Source organism: Martes martes, assembly GCF_963455335.1.
Source record: "Martes martes genome assembly, chromosome: 11".
NCBI classification, from domain to species: domain Eukaryota; kingdom Metazoa; phylum Chordata; class Mammalia; order Carnivora; family Mustelidae; genus Martes; species Martes martes.
The window spans coordinates 2,999,928-3,013,671 of record NC_137899.1 but is presented as its reverse complement, the minus strand read 5'-3'; the positions used below and the strand labels follow the sequence as shown (position 1 = coordinate 3,013,671).

General features: G+C 45.7%; 1 protein-coding gene across 1 annotated transcript in view; it reads right to left on the bottom strand.

Moving 5' to 3' along the window:
* ABCA13 (ATP binding cassette subfamily A member 13) overlaps positions 1-13,744 on the bottom strand; it is a gene marked incomplete at both ends in the record, with an annotated part of 337,321 nt that overhangs the window by 266,895 nt on the left and 56,682 nt on the right. Inside the window, 4 exons of the mRNA XM_080818179.1 lie at positions 765-879; positions 11,373-11,512; positions 12,339-12,568; positions 13,434-13,607. Coding sequence (XP_080674305.1) covers positions 765-879; positions 11,373-11,512; positions 12,339-12,568; positions 13,434-13,607 — 659 coding nt within the window. The remainder of the gene's footprint in view (positions 1-764; positions 880-11,372; positions 11,513-12,338; positions 12,569-13,433; positions 13,608-13,744) is intronic.

Here is a 13,744-nt window from a genome sequence, read left to right as displayed (position 1 = left end):
TGTGAGTTCAACCCCCACACTGGGTGTAGAGCTTGCCTTCAAAGATAATAATAAATGGGTAAAATGAACAGCTCATCCATTAAAAAATTAAAGAAGAAGCTGTATACCATCTCCGTAATTACACATGAGAATTTCTGTCTGAATGCATGAGCAGCAAAAAATCCGGCAGATTTAGTTCCAAAGATCACTTCTCTCCCAAGAGTCCCCAGAGCTCCCAGAACCTTCAGTCACAACACGTCTAAAGTATGCAACCGGATGAGACTATTATCCAACCATTCCATTTTTGGAGCATCTATTATAAATCATGCTTTTGAAGGAAAATCTTACAACTATCATTTGTGTTTCTTTTCAAAACCCATGGGAACAGGCGTCATAAATGTTATGGGGCAAATATTATCGAATGCCTAATATGAAATACTACATCAACCGTCACATCAGGAGTTCATATTTTAAAGCAAGTGTTTCCTGAGGCGCCTGGGTGGCTCAGTTGGTTAAGCATCCCACTCTTGATTTCGGCTCGGGTCATGATCTCAGGGTTGTGAGATCGAGCCCCACACGGGGTTTCACGCAGGACATGGAGTCTGCTTGAGATTCTCTCTCCCTCTCCCTTTTGCCCACTCCCCGCTCACCCTCTCTCTAAGACTCTCTTAAAAAATAATAATAATTACATAAATAAATAAAGCAGGCATCTCCTCTAAATAGGTTTTGTTTGTCTTCAGATAATAGTTAAATCAAAACCTGGAAATTGAATTTTGAAAACTTACCTGGAGATGGAAGTAGCTGGAGACTTGAGTAAATTACCCAAAAATGTGAAATAATTATCGGTGATGGCTTCCCAATCCATGTTTTCTTCATAACAAGGAGATTCCTCAGAGAAACCTAAACAGAAAGGCATGTCATGTATTGATTTCAAGTTGGACACAACAGTCAAATCTACCAAAGTGAAGACTGCTTTAGTGGTTTTCTTAATCTGGTTGAAAATAAAACAAAGAAGGATTAGAAATCCTTGTGATTTGGCTTCCGCGTCTGGCCAAGGTCAACTACCGCTGGCCATCAAGCAGTGTAGACAGTGATCCACAGAAAACAGAAGGTAAATAAGGTGAGACCCATGATTATCCCATCTGTTGCCTTAAAGAGAGTATCCCAGGACTGACCCAGGAGGTGGAACCAAGTGGAGCTGGTAGGCACCTTGAGTAGACGGGATGAAGGCTGGAGTCCAAAAGACTGCACAGACACACAGAACAGACTCCAAGGAGAGAGCTGAGCAGATGGGGTACCTGCTGTATGCCTCCTTCAAGTATTCAGCTGAGGGTAAATCAGTGCATGCTGGTGAAGAAACCCCCTGAGACCAGGGAAAGATCCACCCCAAAAGATTCAAGAAAAGTGTCCAGGGGCCAGTCATGTGGGCTGGGAACAAATTCTGTTTCCATCAGCCAGACTGCAACAATCCACAATTCTCATTATACGGTGAGTACAAGATGCAAAATGGGCTTGCCTCAGTCCTGGGGAATATTTGCAACCACACTGAATACCATTCCAGTCCTGCCTAGCGAACCTTAAAAGCAAGATGCTAAAGGATCAAACTCTTTTCAAGAACATGAAAAACAGGGCACGTGGGTGGCTCAGTTGGTTAAATGTCAGCCTTTGGCTCAGGTCATGATCTCAGAGTCCTGGGATCGAGCCCCGTGTCGAGGTCCCCACTCAGCAGAGAGTCTGCTTCTCCTGCTGCTGCCCTCAACTTCTTCTCTCTCTCACTCAAATAAATAAGTAAATAAAATCTTAAAAATAAAAGAAGAACATAGGAAAACAAAACAACCACCACGAAACAACGCTAAAATCATAATGTCTGGCATCTAATAAAAAATTACTAGGCATGCAAAGAAGCAAGAAAATGTGACCCATAGTTAGGATAAAAACATAAGAAATCTAAACTAACCCAGAATAGGATGGCACTGGCACAAAAACAGACACAGAGATCAATGCAACAGAACAGAGACCTCAGAAAATAAACCTACACTTTTATGGTGAATTAATCTACAATGAAGGAGGCAAGAATGCACAATGGGTAAAAGACAGTCTGAACAAATGGTGTTGGGAGAACTGGACCACTTTCTTACACCATCCACAGAAATGAACTCAAAATACAACAAAGATCTGACATGAAACCTGAACCCATAAAACTCCTCACAGAAAAAATAGGCAGTGAACTCTTAGACATCAGTCTTCGTAATATTTTTTTGGACCTGTCTCCTCAGGGAAGGGCAACAAAATCAAAAATAAACTATCAGGACTCCATCAAACTAAAATGTTTTTCACACAGCGAAGGAAACGCCGTTAACAAAACTAAAAGGCAACCTGCTGACCGGGAGAAGATATTTGCAAATCATACTTCCAATAAGGAACAAATATCCAAAATATGTAAAGAACTTATTCAACTCAACAACAATAATCTGATTTTAAAAAATATGTCCCCCAATGTTCATAGCAGCAATGACCACAGTTGCCAAACTGGAAAGAACCGAGACACCCTCCAACGGACAAATAGATAAGGAAGATGGTCCATATATACAATGCAGTATGATGCCTCCATCATTTTGTATCAACATGGACGGGACCGGAAGAGATTATGCTGAGTGAAATAAGTCAAGCAGAGAGAGTCGATTATCATATGGTTTCACTTACTTGTGGAGCATAAGGAATAACACGGAGGATATTGGGAGATGGAGAGGAGAAGTGAGTTGGGGGAAATCGGAGGGGGAGACGAACCATGAGAGACTACGGACTCTGAAAAACAAACTGAGGGTTTTGGAGGGCAGGGAGGTGGGGGTTGGGTGAGCCTGGTGGTGGGTATTAAGGGGGGCACGTATTGCATGGGGCACTGGGTGTGGTGCATAAACAATGAATCTTGGAACACTGAAAAAAAAATTAAATTAAATTAAGATGTTAAAAAAATTTTTTTAAATAAAGTGAATTTAATTTCTCTTAAAAAAAAAAATGGGCAGACGACCTGGGTAGGTACATTTCCAAAGAACACACACAGATGGTCAATGAAAACAAAACATAAACATTTTGAGGGCACCTGGGTGGCTCAGTGGGTTAAAGCCTCTGCTTTCGGCTCAGGTCCCGGCCCCAGCCCATATCGGACTCTCTGCTCAGCAGGGAGCCTGCTTCCCGCCCTCTCTCTGCCTGCCTCTCTGCCTACTTGTGATCTCTGTCTGTCAAATAAATAAAATCTTTAAAAAAAATAAATAAACATTTTGGGAAATGTTCTTGGGTTGTTTCTTTGATCATTCCAAACCCTGTGTCATCTCTACTTTTGAGAACTCCCAGTCACGGTCAGTGGGACCTTCTACACAGCTCTCTACCTTCACAATCTTGTAGAATATTCTCTCTTCTAATTTCTCGTCTATTTCACTTGAAAACTCTTCTATGTACTTACACGTTTTTTAATTTCTTTTTTTAAATTTCCTCTTCCTTAGGATTTTTATTTTATTTTATTTTATATTTATTTTATTGTATTATGTGATGTTAGTCACCATACAGTACATTATTAATTTTTGATGCAGCGCTCCATGATTCATTGTTTGCATGTAACACCCAGTTCTCCATGCGATCCGTGCCCTCAGTAATACCCATCACCAGGCTCACCCATCCCCCTGCCCCCGCCCCTCTTGCACACATAAGAGGGGCACCGGGCACTCCACCGTTCAGAACAGGAAGTTTACGTCAGTCCCCAGCATCACCGGTGACATCCGGACCATTGGTCGTGTCTGGCGCCCCAAGGTCAGAGCCCCCCCACTTCTCCAGACCTGTGAGCCTTGTCTTCTGCTGACACAGAGGAGCAGCAGAGGGCTGGCTCGGGCGACAAAGGGAGGCTGTCTCAGCATTTCTCCTTGTCCACGGTCTCACCCAATGGTGAGTCCCATCCCTCGAAGTCACTTTCAGATGCTTGGCCTTTCAGTGCAGGAGACTTGTGGGCTTCCTGAAAAGAACGGCGGCACCCCTCTTTTTGTCCTACCCCACTGCGGGCTGGCGAGTAGGCTGACGTTCCTCTGCTGCACCCGACACCACCGTCCACACGCTTTCCCGCGTCTCAGGGTTGATCGCTCCCATCCGCTGCTGTTCCCTTCTTGGTGGGTTATGTTCCCGCTTTCTTTTTTTTAAATATTTATTTACTTCAGAGACAGAGAGGATGAGCAGGAGGGGCAGAGCGGGAGGGAGAGAAAATCTCAAGCAGACTCGGCACTGAGCACGGAACTCAATTCAAGGCTCGATCTCACAACCTTGAGATCACGACCAGAGCTGAAACCAAGAGTCAGATGCTCAACCGACTGTGCCACCCAGGCCCCCCTTTGTTTCCTTCTTTTATTTAAGAAAGTTACTCGATGTGGCTTGGTTTGCTGGTAGCATTAACCTTTTAAAAAGTCTGATGTGAATTGCACTCCCCTGTGCTAACTATGAAGCTTGTTGCCTCTTTCTTTCTCCCTAGATGCCAAAAAGCATAAATTACTTCCCTTAAATTGGGATTTCTTTCCTTTAAAAAACCTCAGCTTTATTGAAATATAGCTGTCTTAAAACAAATCACAGCTGTTTGCACGGATAATTTTTAGGGTTTGACATGTGTACATATTACTGAAATATCGTTACAATTAAGACCGCGAACATATCCGTCACTCCCCAGTGTCCTCACACTCCCTCGTCATCCCTCCACCTGTCAGGTCCAGCCCCCGCTCCTGTTCCCAGGCAACCCCAGACCTGCCTTCCACCACCATCGACTAGTTTTCATTTTCTAGAAATTCGTGTAAATGGAATTATAGTGCGTGCTGTTTGTTGTCTGACATCTTTTACTGAGCATGATTAATTAGAATCGGTTAGTTTGAGCTTCATTCATGAGTTAGCAAGCTCATCCCTTTTTACCTTGGAGTAATATCTGTGCTGGGAGTGCCACAGCTAGTCCTTCTGGTCCCACACGTCACACTTGGCTGGCTCCCTGGTTGCAGATGTTGCAAATATACAGCAGCTATGACCGCTTGTGCACAAGTCTCTGATGGAAATATGCTTTCTTTTCTTTAGAAGCAAAACAGCTGTATTACACGGTGTTTGCACATGTAACTTTTTGAGAGGCTGACGCTGTTTGTCCAAGTCGTCATACCGTTTTACATTCCCACCGACACCTTATGGTGGCCCCAGTCTTTCCACATCCTTGCCAACACTTGGCATGTCCTCTTAAACATACGAGTCATTCTCAGGACGCTTGGGTGGCTCAGTCAGCTAAGAGTCGGACTGTTGGTTTCAGCTCAGGTCATGATCTCTGGGTTGTGGGATCCATGCTTGGGCAAGGAGCCTGCTTAAAGTTCTCTCCGTCTACCTCGTGCTTGTGCATGCACTCTCTCTCTCTCTAAAATTTTTTTTAAATAATAAAGGCTGATTCTGACCTCCTAAGTCACATCCATTAGTTCATGTGCTTCTGCCTTGTGGAAACATGCATTAAACTTTACCCTAAAGTACTAGCACAAGGGAAAATGGCCTTGGCACACCAGGGAATGCACGCCTGAATGTCTGTTCTTCACTTCGTACACAGGTAACACCCCACACACCATACACATGCTACTAAGCAGCAACTTGCTTAATCCTCATCGGATCGTGCCTATTTCTGGACAATGAAGCTGATGTTCCCAGTCACACGTCCAGTCAGGGGCAATCTACTCAGGCTGATTCCAATGTCCGAGCCCTTTACCATCTCACCATTCATCCCCCAAGAGCTTTTCGGGGGCCTAACTGCCAAGTCAGAGCTGGAAGCCTGCTGTCACTCACGGGTTAGGGGCACACACACCAGCCTTGACCATAAACCGGGAGCAGGCATTTCTGCATATGGCTGGCCAGAACGCTTTACACAACCTTCCCACTATGAACACCTAGAGGAGATATTTAATATATCTTAAATATTTTTAAAATCTTTGAAGGCATCGGACAGCTTGCAAAGCCAAGAGTATTCATGGGACCAGGATCCAGAAGAAGGAAGGCAGGTGAGATGAAGCCCAACATTTGAAGCCACTTCTCCGGTGAAGGCACTTGCTACTTTGAAAATAAAAAGCAAGAGCTGAGAAAATGAACAGAGCTTTCAACAGTCTCTGCAGAACAGGAAATAAATTGGAATTCAGGACTAACCAAGGGGAAAATGTTTTTGATCAACACCACAGCCTCAGGTTGGGACCCCAAAGGGTTACATTCTAGCAGTAAGAGCAGATGACGAATACATAAGATCTCACCAACACTGACACCACGCTTTTAAAACAAAAGGAGCCGACTCTTGGTTGAATTCGGGTGATATGCCCCTCCCTCTGCCTATCAAAAACAAACAAACAAGCAAACAAGCAAACAAAAGGCCTATTTGAAGGGTGGAAAACATCCAGTGGATCAAACTGTCTCTATAATTTTTATTATAGAATGTCTGGAATAGAGTCAAAAACAAGTACATATAAAGCATAAGTGAAATAAAGTAGAAAATCATACAATAGAAACAGACACTCAAGAGATCAAATTATTGGAGTTATCAGGCACAGACTTTAATAAAAACAGTAAACTGAAACCCTAGAAATTATTATAATAACTAAAATTGGAAGGCAATGAATAAGCTTAATAGTACATTAAATGTGTTCTTAAGAAAGAAGTAACGAACTGTAAAATAAGTCAGAGATAACTATCCAGGCTATACCGTAATTGGAAAAAGGAAGAAAAAAAAAAAACAAAGGAAAAAAAGAGAGAGAGAGAGGGGCCACTTTTGCCACTTCTATTCAGGATAGTACTAGAGGTCCTAGATATAGCAATAAGAGAAGAAAAAGAAATTGAAAATAAGAAAGGAAAAAGAAAATTATTCTTGTTTGCAGATGACATTATCTTACACATAGAAAACTAAATATTCCACCAAAAAAACTTTTAGAACTAATAAACAAATTCAGCAAAGTTGTAGGATTCATAATCAACACACAGAAATCAGTTGCATTCTTCATTATTAACAATAAATAATATGAAAAGGAAATTAAGGGGTGCCTGACTCATTCAGTAGAGTGTGTGACTCTTCATCTCCGGATTTTGAGCTGGAGCCCCATGTTAGGTTTAGGGATTACTTAAAAATTAAATTTTTTTTAAAAAGAAAGAAAGGGAAAGGAAATTAAGGAAATAGTTCCATTTATAATAAAAAATAATAAAATACTTAGGAGTAAACTTATCCTTGGTGTCATCCTAGTTGAACCTCCAGACTACAGCTAATACTAACATTAATATTGACATCAGGGATGCCTGGGAGGCTCAGTCAGTTAAATGTCTGCCTTCAGTTCGGGTCATAATCCCAGGGTCCTGGATCAAGCCCTACATCAGGTTGTCTGCTCAGTGGGGAGCCTGCTTCTCCTTCTCCCTCTACCCCTCCGCATCAACTTGTGCATGTGTTCTCTCTCTTTCTCTTAAATAAATAAATAAAATCTTTAAAAATGTGAGGACCTCCATCGTGTGTGTGTGGATGTGTGTGTGTATGATTTTACATATTTATTTGAGAGAGACACAGAGAGAGCACAAGTGAGGGAGAGGGCAAACAGACTCCCCACTGAGCAGGGAGCCCGACATGGGGCTTGATCCCAAGACCCTGAGATCATGACCTGAGCTGAAAGCAGACGCTTAATCGACTGAGCCACCCAGGTGTCCCTCAATGACATATTTTTTTAAGGCAAAGACAGTGCTAGAGAAAAAGGAAGTTTCATTTCCTAAGGATAAAAGAGCTCATCCAATAAAAATATACATCAGTTCTGAACTGTTTGTATCTAATAATGTAACTTAAATGACATATAGCAAAGCTGGTAAAGCTAAAAGGAAAATGGACAAATCTACCACTTCACTGGGAAATTTCAACTCATCTATGTCAGGAGCTGATTAAAGAGGTAAATAAGATTTTATTTTTGTGTGTGTGCTTTCACATTTTATTTATTTATTTATTGTGTTATGTTAGTCACCATAAAATACATCATTAGTTTCTGATGCAGTGTTCCCAGATTCATTGTTTATGTACAACACCCAGTGTGCCAGTAAAAATCTTAAAAAAAAAAAAAAGGAAGATTGGATAAAAGTATTATATTTGCCCTGGGACTATGTAAGAGAATATCCTTATTTCTACAAAATACACTGTTCAGTGAAGAATTAAGCTCGGTTAAGGAGAGTTCTGGGCTTTGTCCTCAGCTCTTGGGAAGTGATCTCTAAGTCCTTGGGATTTCCTGTGTCATAAGTGTGTCTTTCGCACGTGGAGGCTTTGGGCGTCACCAAATTGCTTACCAGTGTGATTTATGGCGGGGCCTTTGGGCCACCTGCTATCAGCCTGATTTCCAGAGGGGCTGGAAACTAAGGTCAGACACAAAGGTGTCCAACCACATCTATATCGCCAAACCACAGCAAAATCTCTGGACACCAAGGCTCGTGTGAGCCTCCCTGGTTGGCAATACTCCATGTGTAAATGACCTGTCACCACTGGGAAGAGCTCCTGCTGTCTACAGCTCCTCTGGGAGAGACAACTAGAAATTGGTGCTGGAAATCCCCTGGATTCTGCCCCAGGTGCCTCTCCCCTTGGCTAATAGGATAACTTGTATCTTTTCATTTAATAAAGTATAACCATGAAAAAAAAATAATTAATTTAAAAAATAAAGAGGCAGATGAGAAATAGGTAAGATGTAGATGATTACCAAACTTGACCTATTTAATATATATAATTACAACACCCGACAAGGAAGGAATTGACATGGGTTTGAAGAACACACATTTACCAAAATGGACCATGTGCGCCACAAACACATCTCAACAAATTCCAAAGACTGACCATTGAGAATGTTCTCTCATTAAAATAGGTGAGAAATTCAGAGTTTTCTTTAAAAATCACTTTAAATGTCCCCAAATGTCAGTGAAAATTAAACAATATCCTGAAATCATAATAAATATCAGGAAATTTTGAACAGAATATTAACGAAGACTGTGACCTATCAAACTGTGTGCCCTATAATAGAGTTCTGCATAGAAGAAAGATTACAGTTTTAAAAGTATCTATTAGAAAAGAAGAAAATTGGGACACCTGGGTGGCTCAGTCATTAAGCATCTGCCTTCAGCTCAGGTCATGATCCCAGGATCCTGGGATTGAGTCCCATGTTGGCTTCCCTGCTCGGGGGTGTCTGCTTCTCCCTCTGCCCACTCCCTCTGCTTGTGCTCTCTCTCTCTCTCTCTCTCTCTCTATCAAATAAATAAATAAAATACTTTAAAAAAAAAAAAAGAAAAGAAAATCTGAAAATCAAGAAGCTAGGCAAAGAACATCAAACTGAATTTAGTAGAAGGAAGGGAGGAAATAATACAGATAAAAAAGGAAATTCATGAAACAGGAAACAAATTAGAAAGAACAGAATAGAACAGAACAGAAAATCAAGAAAACTCCATTCTCGGACAACCATTCTCGGACAAGCTCTATATCCATAACGGAGCAAGCCTTGAGGCAGTGTGATGTGCCCAGTGAGGATCGTCCAGACGGAAGGGAAGTTCACAGGCTCCGGAGAGACCTCCTACAACAGTGTCTCAGCTTTGACACTTGGAGCTCGGTGGTCTAGATCAGAATTTAATCTCCACGCGCCTCAGTATTCCCACCTGAAAATGGAGTCAAAATGGAACCCAGCTCAAGGGTGGACAAGGGGATTGGATGAAAAAATTCATACAAAACACAACAAATGTTGTGATGGTCAATGTAATTGAGAATTCTGAACTCAGGCTTCGCACGGATGCCAAATGCCACTCTTCTCGCCTATGTTTCTGGAAACGGTCAAGAGCTGGCCAAGCTCTAGCCCTGGAAGAACACGCAACCAAGGAGGCACGGCCGTCAGCCCAGCACTGCTGCCAAGGGCAGAGCTCAATGTGGCCTGCCTGCAGCCGAGGCAGAGACCCAACAGGCAGCTCATGGGTTTGACACTGACCGCCACTGGCAGCCTCGAAAAGCAGCGGTTGGAGTATGGAGAGTCCTGGAAAAGTTAAAAATGGAACTACACTACCACCCAGCAATTGCACTATGAGGTATTTGCCCGAAGGGTACAAAAATACAGATTCCAAGGGACCCACGCACGCTGGGGTTTACAGCAGCATTGTCAACCAGAGCCAAACCATGGAAACAGCCCAAGTGTCCATGGACAGATGAATGGATAAAGAAGACGTGGTTCATATACACAAGGAAATACCACTCCACCGTCAAAAAGAATGAGAGCCTGCCGTTTGCAACAACACGGATGGAGCTAGAGAACATTATGCTCATCGAAACACGTCAGCCAGAGGAAGACAAATACCATATGCTTTCAGTCATACGTGGAATTTAAGAAACAAAACTACTGAGCAAAAGGGAAAAAGAGAGAGAAACGAAGAAACAGGCTCTTCCTTGCAGGGAACATGCTGCTGGTCACGGCGGGGTGGGGTTGGGGGGGTTGCTGGGGGAGATGGGGAAGCAGGTGGTGGGAGGAAGGAGCGCACCTGCCGTGGCGAGCACCGGGTGACGCAGGGAAGTCCTGGGTCTCTGTATCGTACACCCGAGACTAATATTACACCGTATGCTAACTATCTGGAACTTAAATAAAAACTAATAAACAAAAATGAAAACCCCAGCAGTTTGAGGAAGGAAGGAAGGGAGCGAGATTCGGTGGCCGTGGCCACAGAGCAGGAACGCCGAGTCGAAGCAGAGGCGCTCCGAGGGCAAGCTGGTAACCCATGGGGCTGGAGCGCACACGGCACAGCCAGAGCGATCGCTGTCTCCAAGGAGAGCCGGACCCAGACCACCAGCTCTCCGCCGGGACGAGTCAGAAACACAGGTCCCCCCCTGCCAGCGTCCTCTCAGAAAGAGGCCTTTGGGACGAGGGAATGACTGCCTGGGGGCCAGGCTGTTGCGAATGTGTACAATTCGTATTTGAGGGGATTTTTGGTTTTGAAGATGGCACGGGAAGAGGGGAGCGGGCTCGACATGGGGGTGCTGCCCCCCGAGGGCAGGGTGAGTCTAACAGCACAGGAGTGACAAGGCCCCACAGGCAGCAGCTCCGGACTTCTCGGGGTCGTCATGCCTGGTCCACACCTGTCCGTGTTTATCAACCAAACCAGGACAGGCTGAGAGGCAAAGAGGTCACTGGTAGAAACGGCTGCGACAACCAGTCAAGCCAGGGCCCCTGGTCAGTCTTGCCGTAACGCACTTGGGCATCCCAGCGGCAAATCCTCGGCGAGCCTCTCCTCCGACACCCCTTCGTAAATAGGGCGTCTCTCAGCAGCAACGCGCGGAAGGGGGAGCAGCGCCCAGGTTCCCCCAGCGAAGACGGCTGACCTACCAGACAGACCGTTCTGGGCGCTTCCTTGCACGTTCGCAGAACGGACCAGTTCACAGGTCTTCCTGACAAGTGCTGTGAAGCCCTTCCAGTCGGGTGTTCGCTCCAGGAACGACTGGACTGTTCCCAGTGCGCGAAAGAGCCTGCAATCAGAGAACCCAGAGGAAGTCCGCCTTTGGCCGCGGTTTTCCAGAACGTGACAAATTCACCTACAGGCCAACGGTCACAGGCCCCTGGCAGTCACCCAGTCACCTCCGTCAGAAACAAGAACCTTCGCGATAGTCTTCCTACTGGTATTTGATTGCTTACGAATCCCCCCACCCGATTTGAAGAAAGAGGGAAAGTGATGTGTGGGAATATGTGAAACGTAAGACACAGCAAGTCAAGAGAACAGAAAGAGGAAAACAGGACACAATATAAAATCAACTTTGCAGCTGAGAATGTTGCGGAAGATTAAGTCAGTGGTAAACCTTTAAAGGGCTTGTTTAATACCTTATATTTTTACTTATTTTTTTATTTTTTTAAAGATTTTATTTGTTTATTGGACAGACAGAGATCACGAGTAGGCAGAGAGGCAGGCGGAGAGAGAGGAGGGAAGCAGGCTCCCCACTGAGCAGAGAGCCCGATGCGGGGCTCGATCCCAGGACCCTGGGATCATGACCTGAGTCGAAGGCAAAGGCTTAACCCACTGAGCCACCCAGGCGCCCCTTTACTTATTTTTTAAAGATTTTATTTATCTACTTGAGATTATTTATCTACCCCTAATATTTTTGCATTTCTAATGCTTTCCAACAGTACCAAATAGGTCAGTCTTTCTTTAAAGATTAAAAAAAAAAAAAATATGCCTCCCCCCAGAAATAGAATATACCAGAAACAGGATATACTAGAAATAGCATATACTATGTGGATCCATCGTTTCGGTAGCTGGTTCCCAACTGTTCCCCCGTTGCGCATCGCACACAGACTCACACTGCTGCTGCAAGCTGGTCCTTACAGTCACCGGCAAGGTCGCGGTCCCCGGGTGGGGCGGCCGCTGCCAGCCGCCGGGAGAGCCGCCTGCAGGAAAGGCTCACGTCCTCCAGCTGTGCTTCCACTTCCGGCCAGCCCAGAAGTCCTTCGGGTCCTGAATCTGGTCCGTCTGTCTGCCCCACGATGACTTCTTGCAAAAGGCGGTCCTTGACAGGAGAAGAGCACGTTGTCTGCGAGGACAGGGTGGCCCCGGGGGCAGCCTGTGTCCCGTCTCCCACACCAAGGGCTCTCTTGAACTGTGACTCCGAGACCGTGCCCTGTGGACCTGCTTTTGTAACCTGGGGGACCGTCCTGGACTCGCCTCTTTACCCCCAAATCGAGGCTGGTCCAGCCTGCAGCCGAAGGGACACAGGTGTGAAGCCCACCTGTGCTGGCTCGTCCCCCAGTCGCCCCACGGAACCCGGCCTCCTCGGAGTCACGCTCCTGTGATTCTGCTCCACGATTAATAGCCCAAAGCCTCCAACCAAAACACACACACACACACACACACACACACACACCAGAAGCACAGGTGCCCCTTCCAGCCCAACCCTACCAGGCAGCGTGAGAAAATAAGAAATGAAACACGTCATACAGAGGAAAAAAACGAACAGCAGAAAGGGGAATGGTACTAGCCCTTGTAATGCTCGGCGAGAAAAATAGGGGTCGAAAGGGACATCATGAATTTTACAAACAAACGGCTCCCCGCTCTCGAGCTCTCAGCGAGGGGCAGGGACACGGAGAAGCAGGGCTGGCCGCGGCTCTGTGCTTCAAGCTGGCCGAGGCCGGTAGGCTTCCAGCCTCTCGACGTCTGTGGCCAGGGATGGAGCGGACGGGGAGCCCGGAAACCAGGGGAGCGGGGAGGCACGGTCTGAGAGTTCGGGGTGCTCTCGGGGAAAACCGCTGTCAAGGAGATTTGGGCCGGACGGGTGACGGGTAGCCTCTGAGTGGGGCCGGAGGAGGGACGGAGCAGGGGGGGCCGGATTTCCATAGGGGTCTAACCTGCAAAGTCAGCCCATTGGCGTCAGCGGACGAGATCAGAAGGCGGCTACTTACCGCGTCCTCCACTGACCGCAGTAGCTCGTTGAAAACGCTGCTCTTGGTGGCGTCATGGGGACACGCCAGCGCCCGGAGGCGCTCCCAGGCACCAGGGTTCCCACGACACCGGAGCGTCTCCTTCCCAGACAAGCTGGCATTTAGGCACCCGTCCGTGGCCTCCTTTACCAAGACCTGAAAGACAAAGGGGAGCGGGAGGGGTGACTTATAGAGGCTTGTGCTCGCCCCCCAAGGGCTGGAGAGCCATCCAGACACCAGCAGCCATCCGAATTCCAAAATAAGACAAAGCTCTTCGAAAAGTTGTCCTCTTT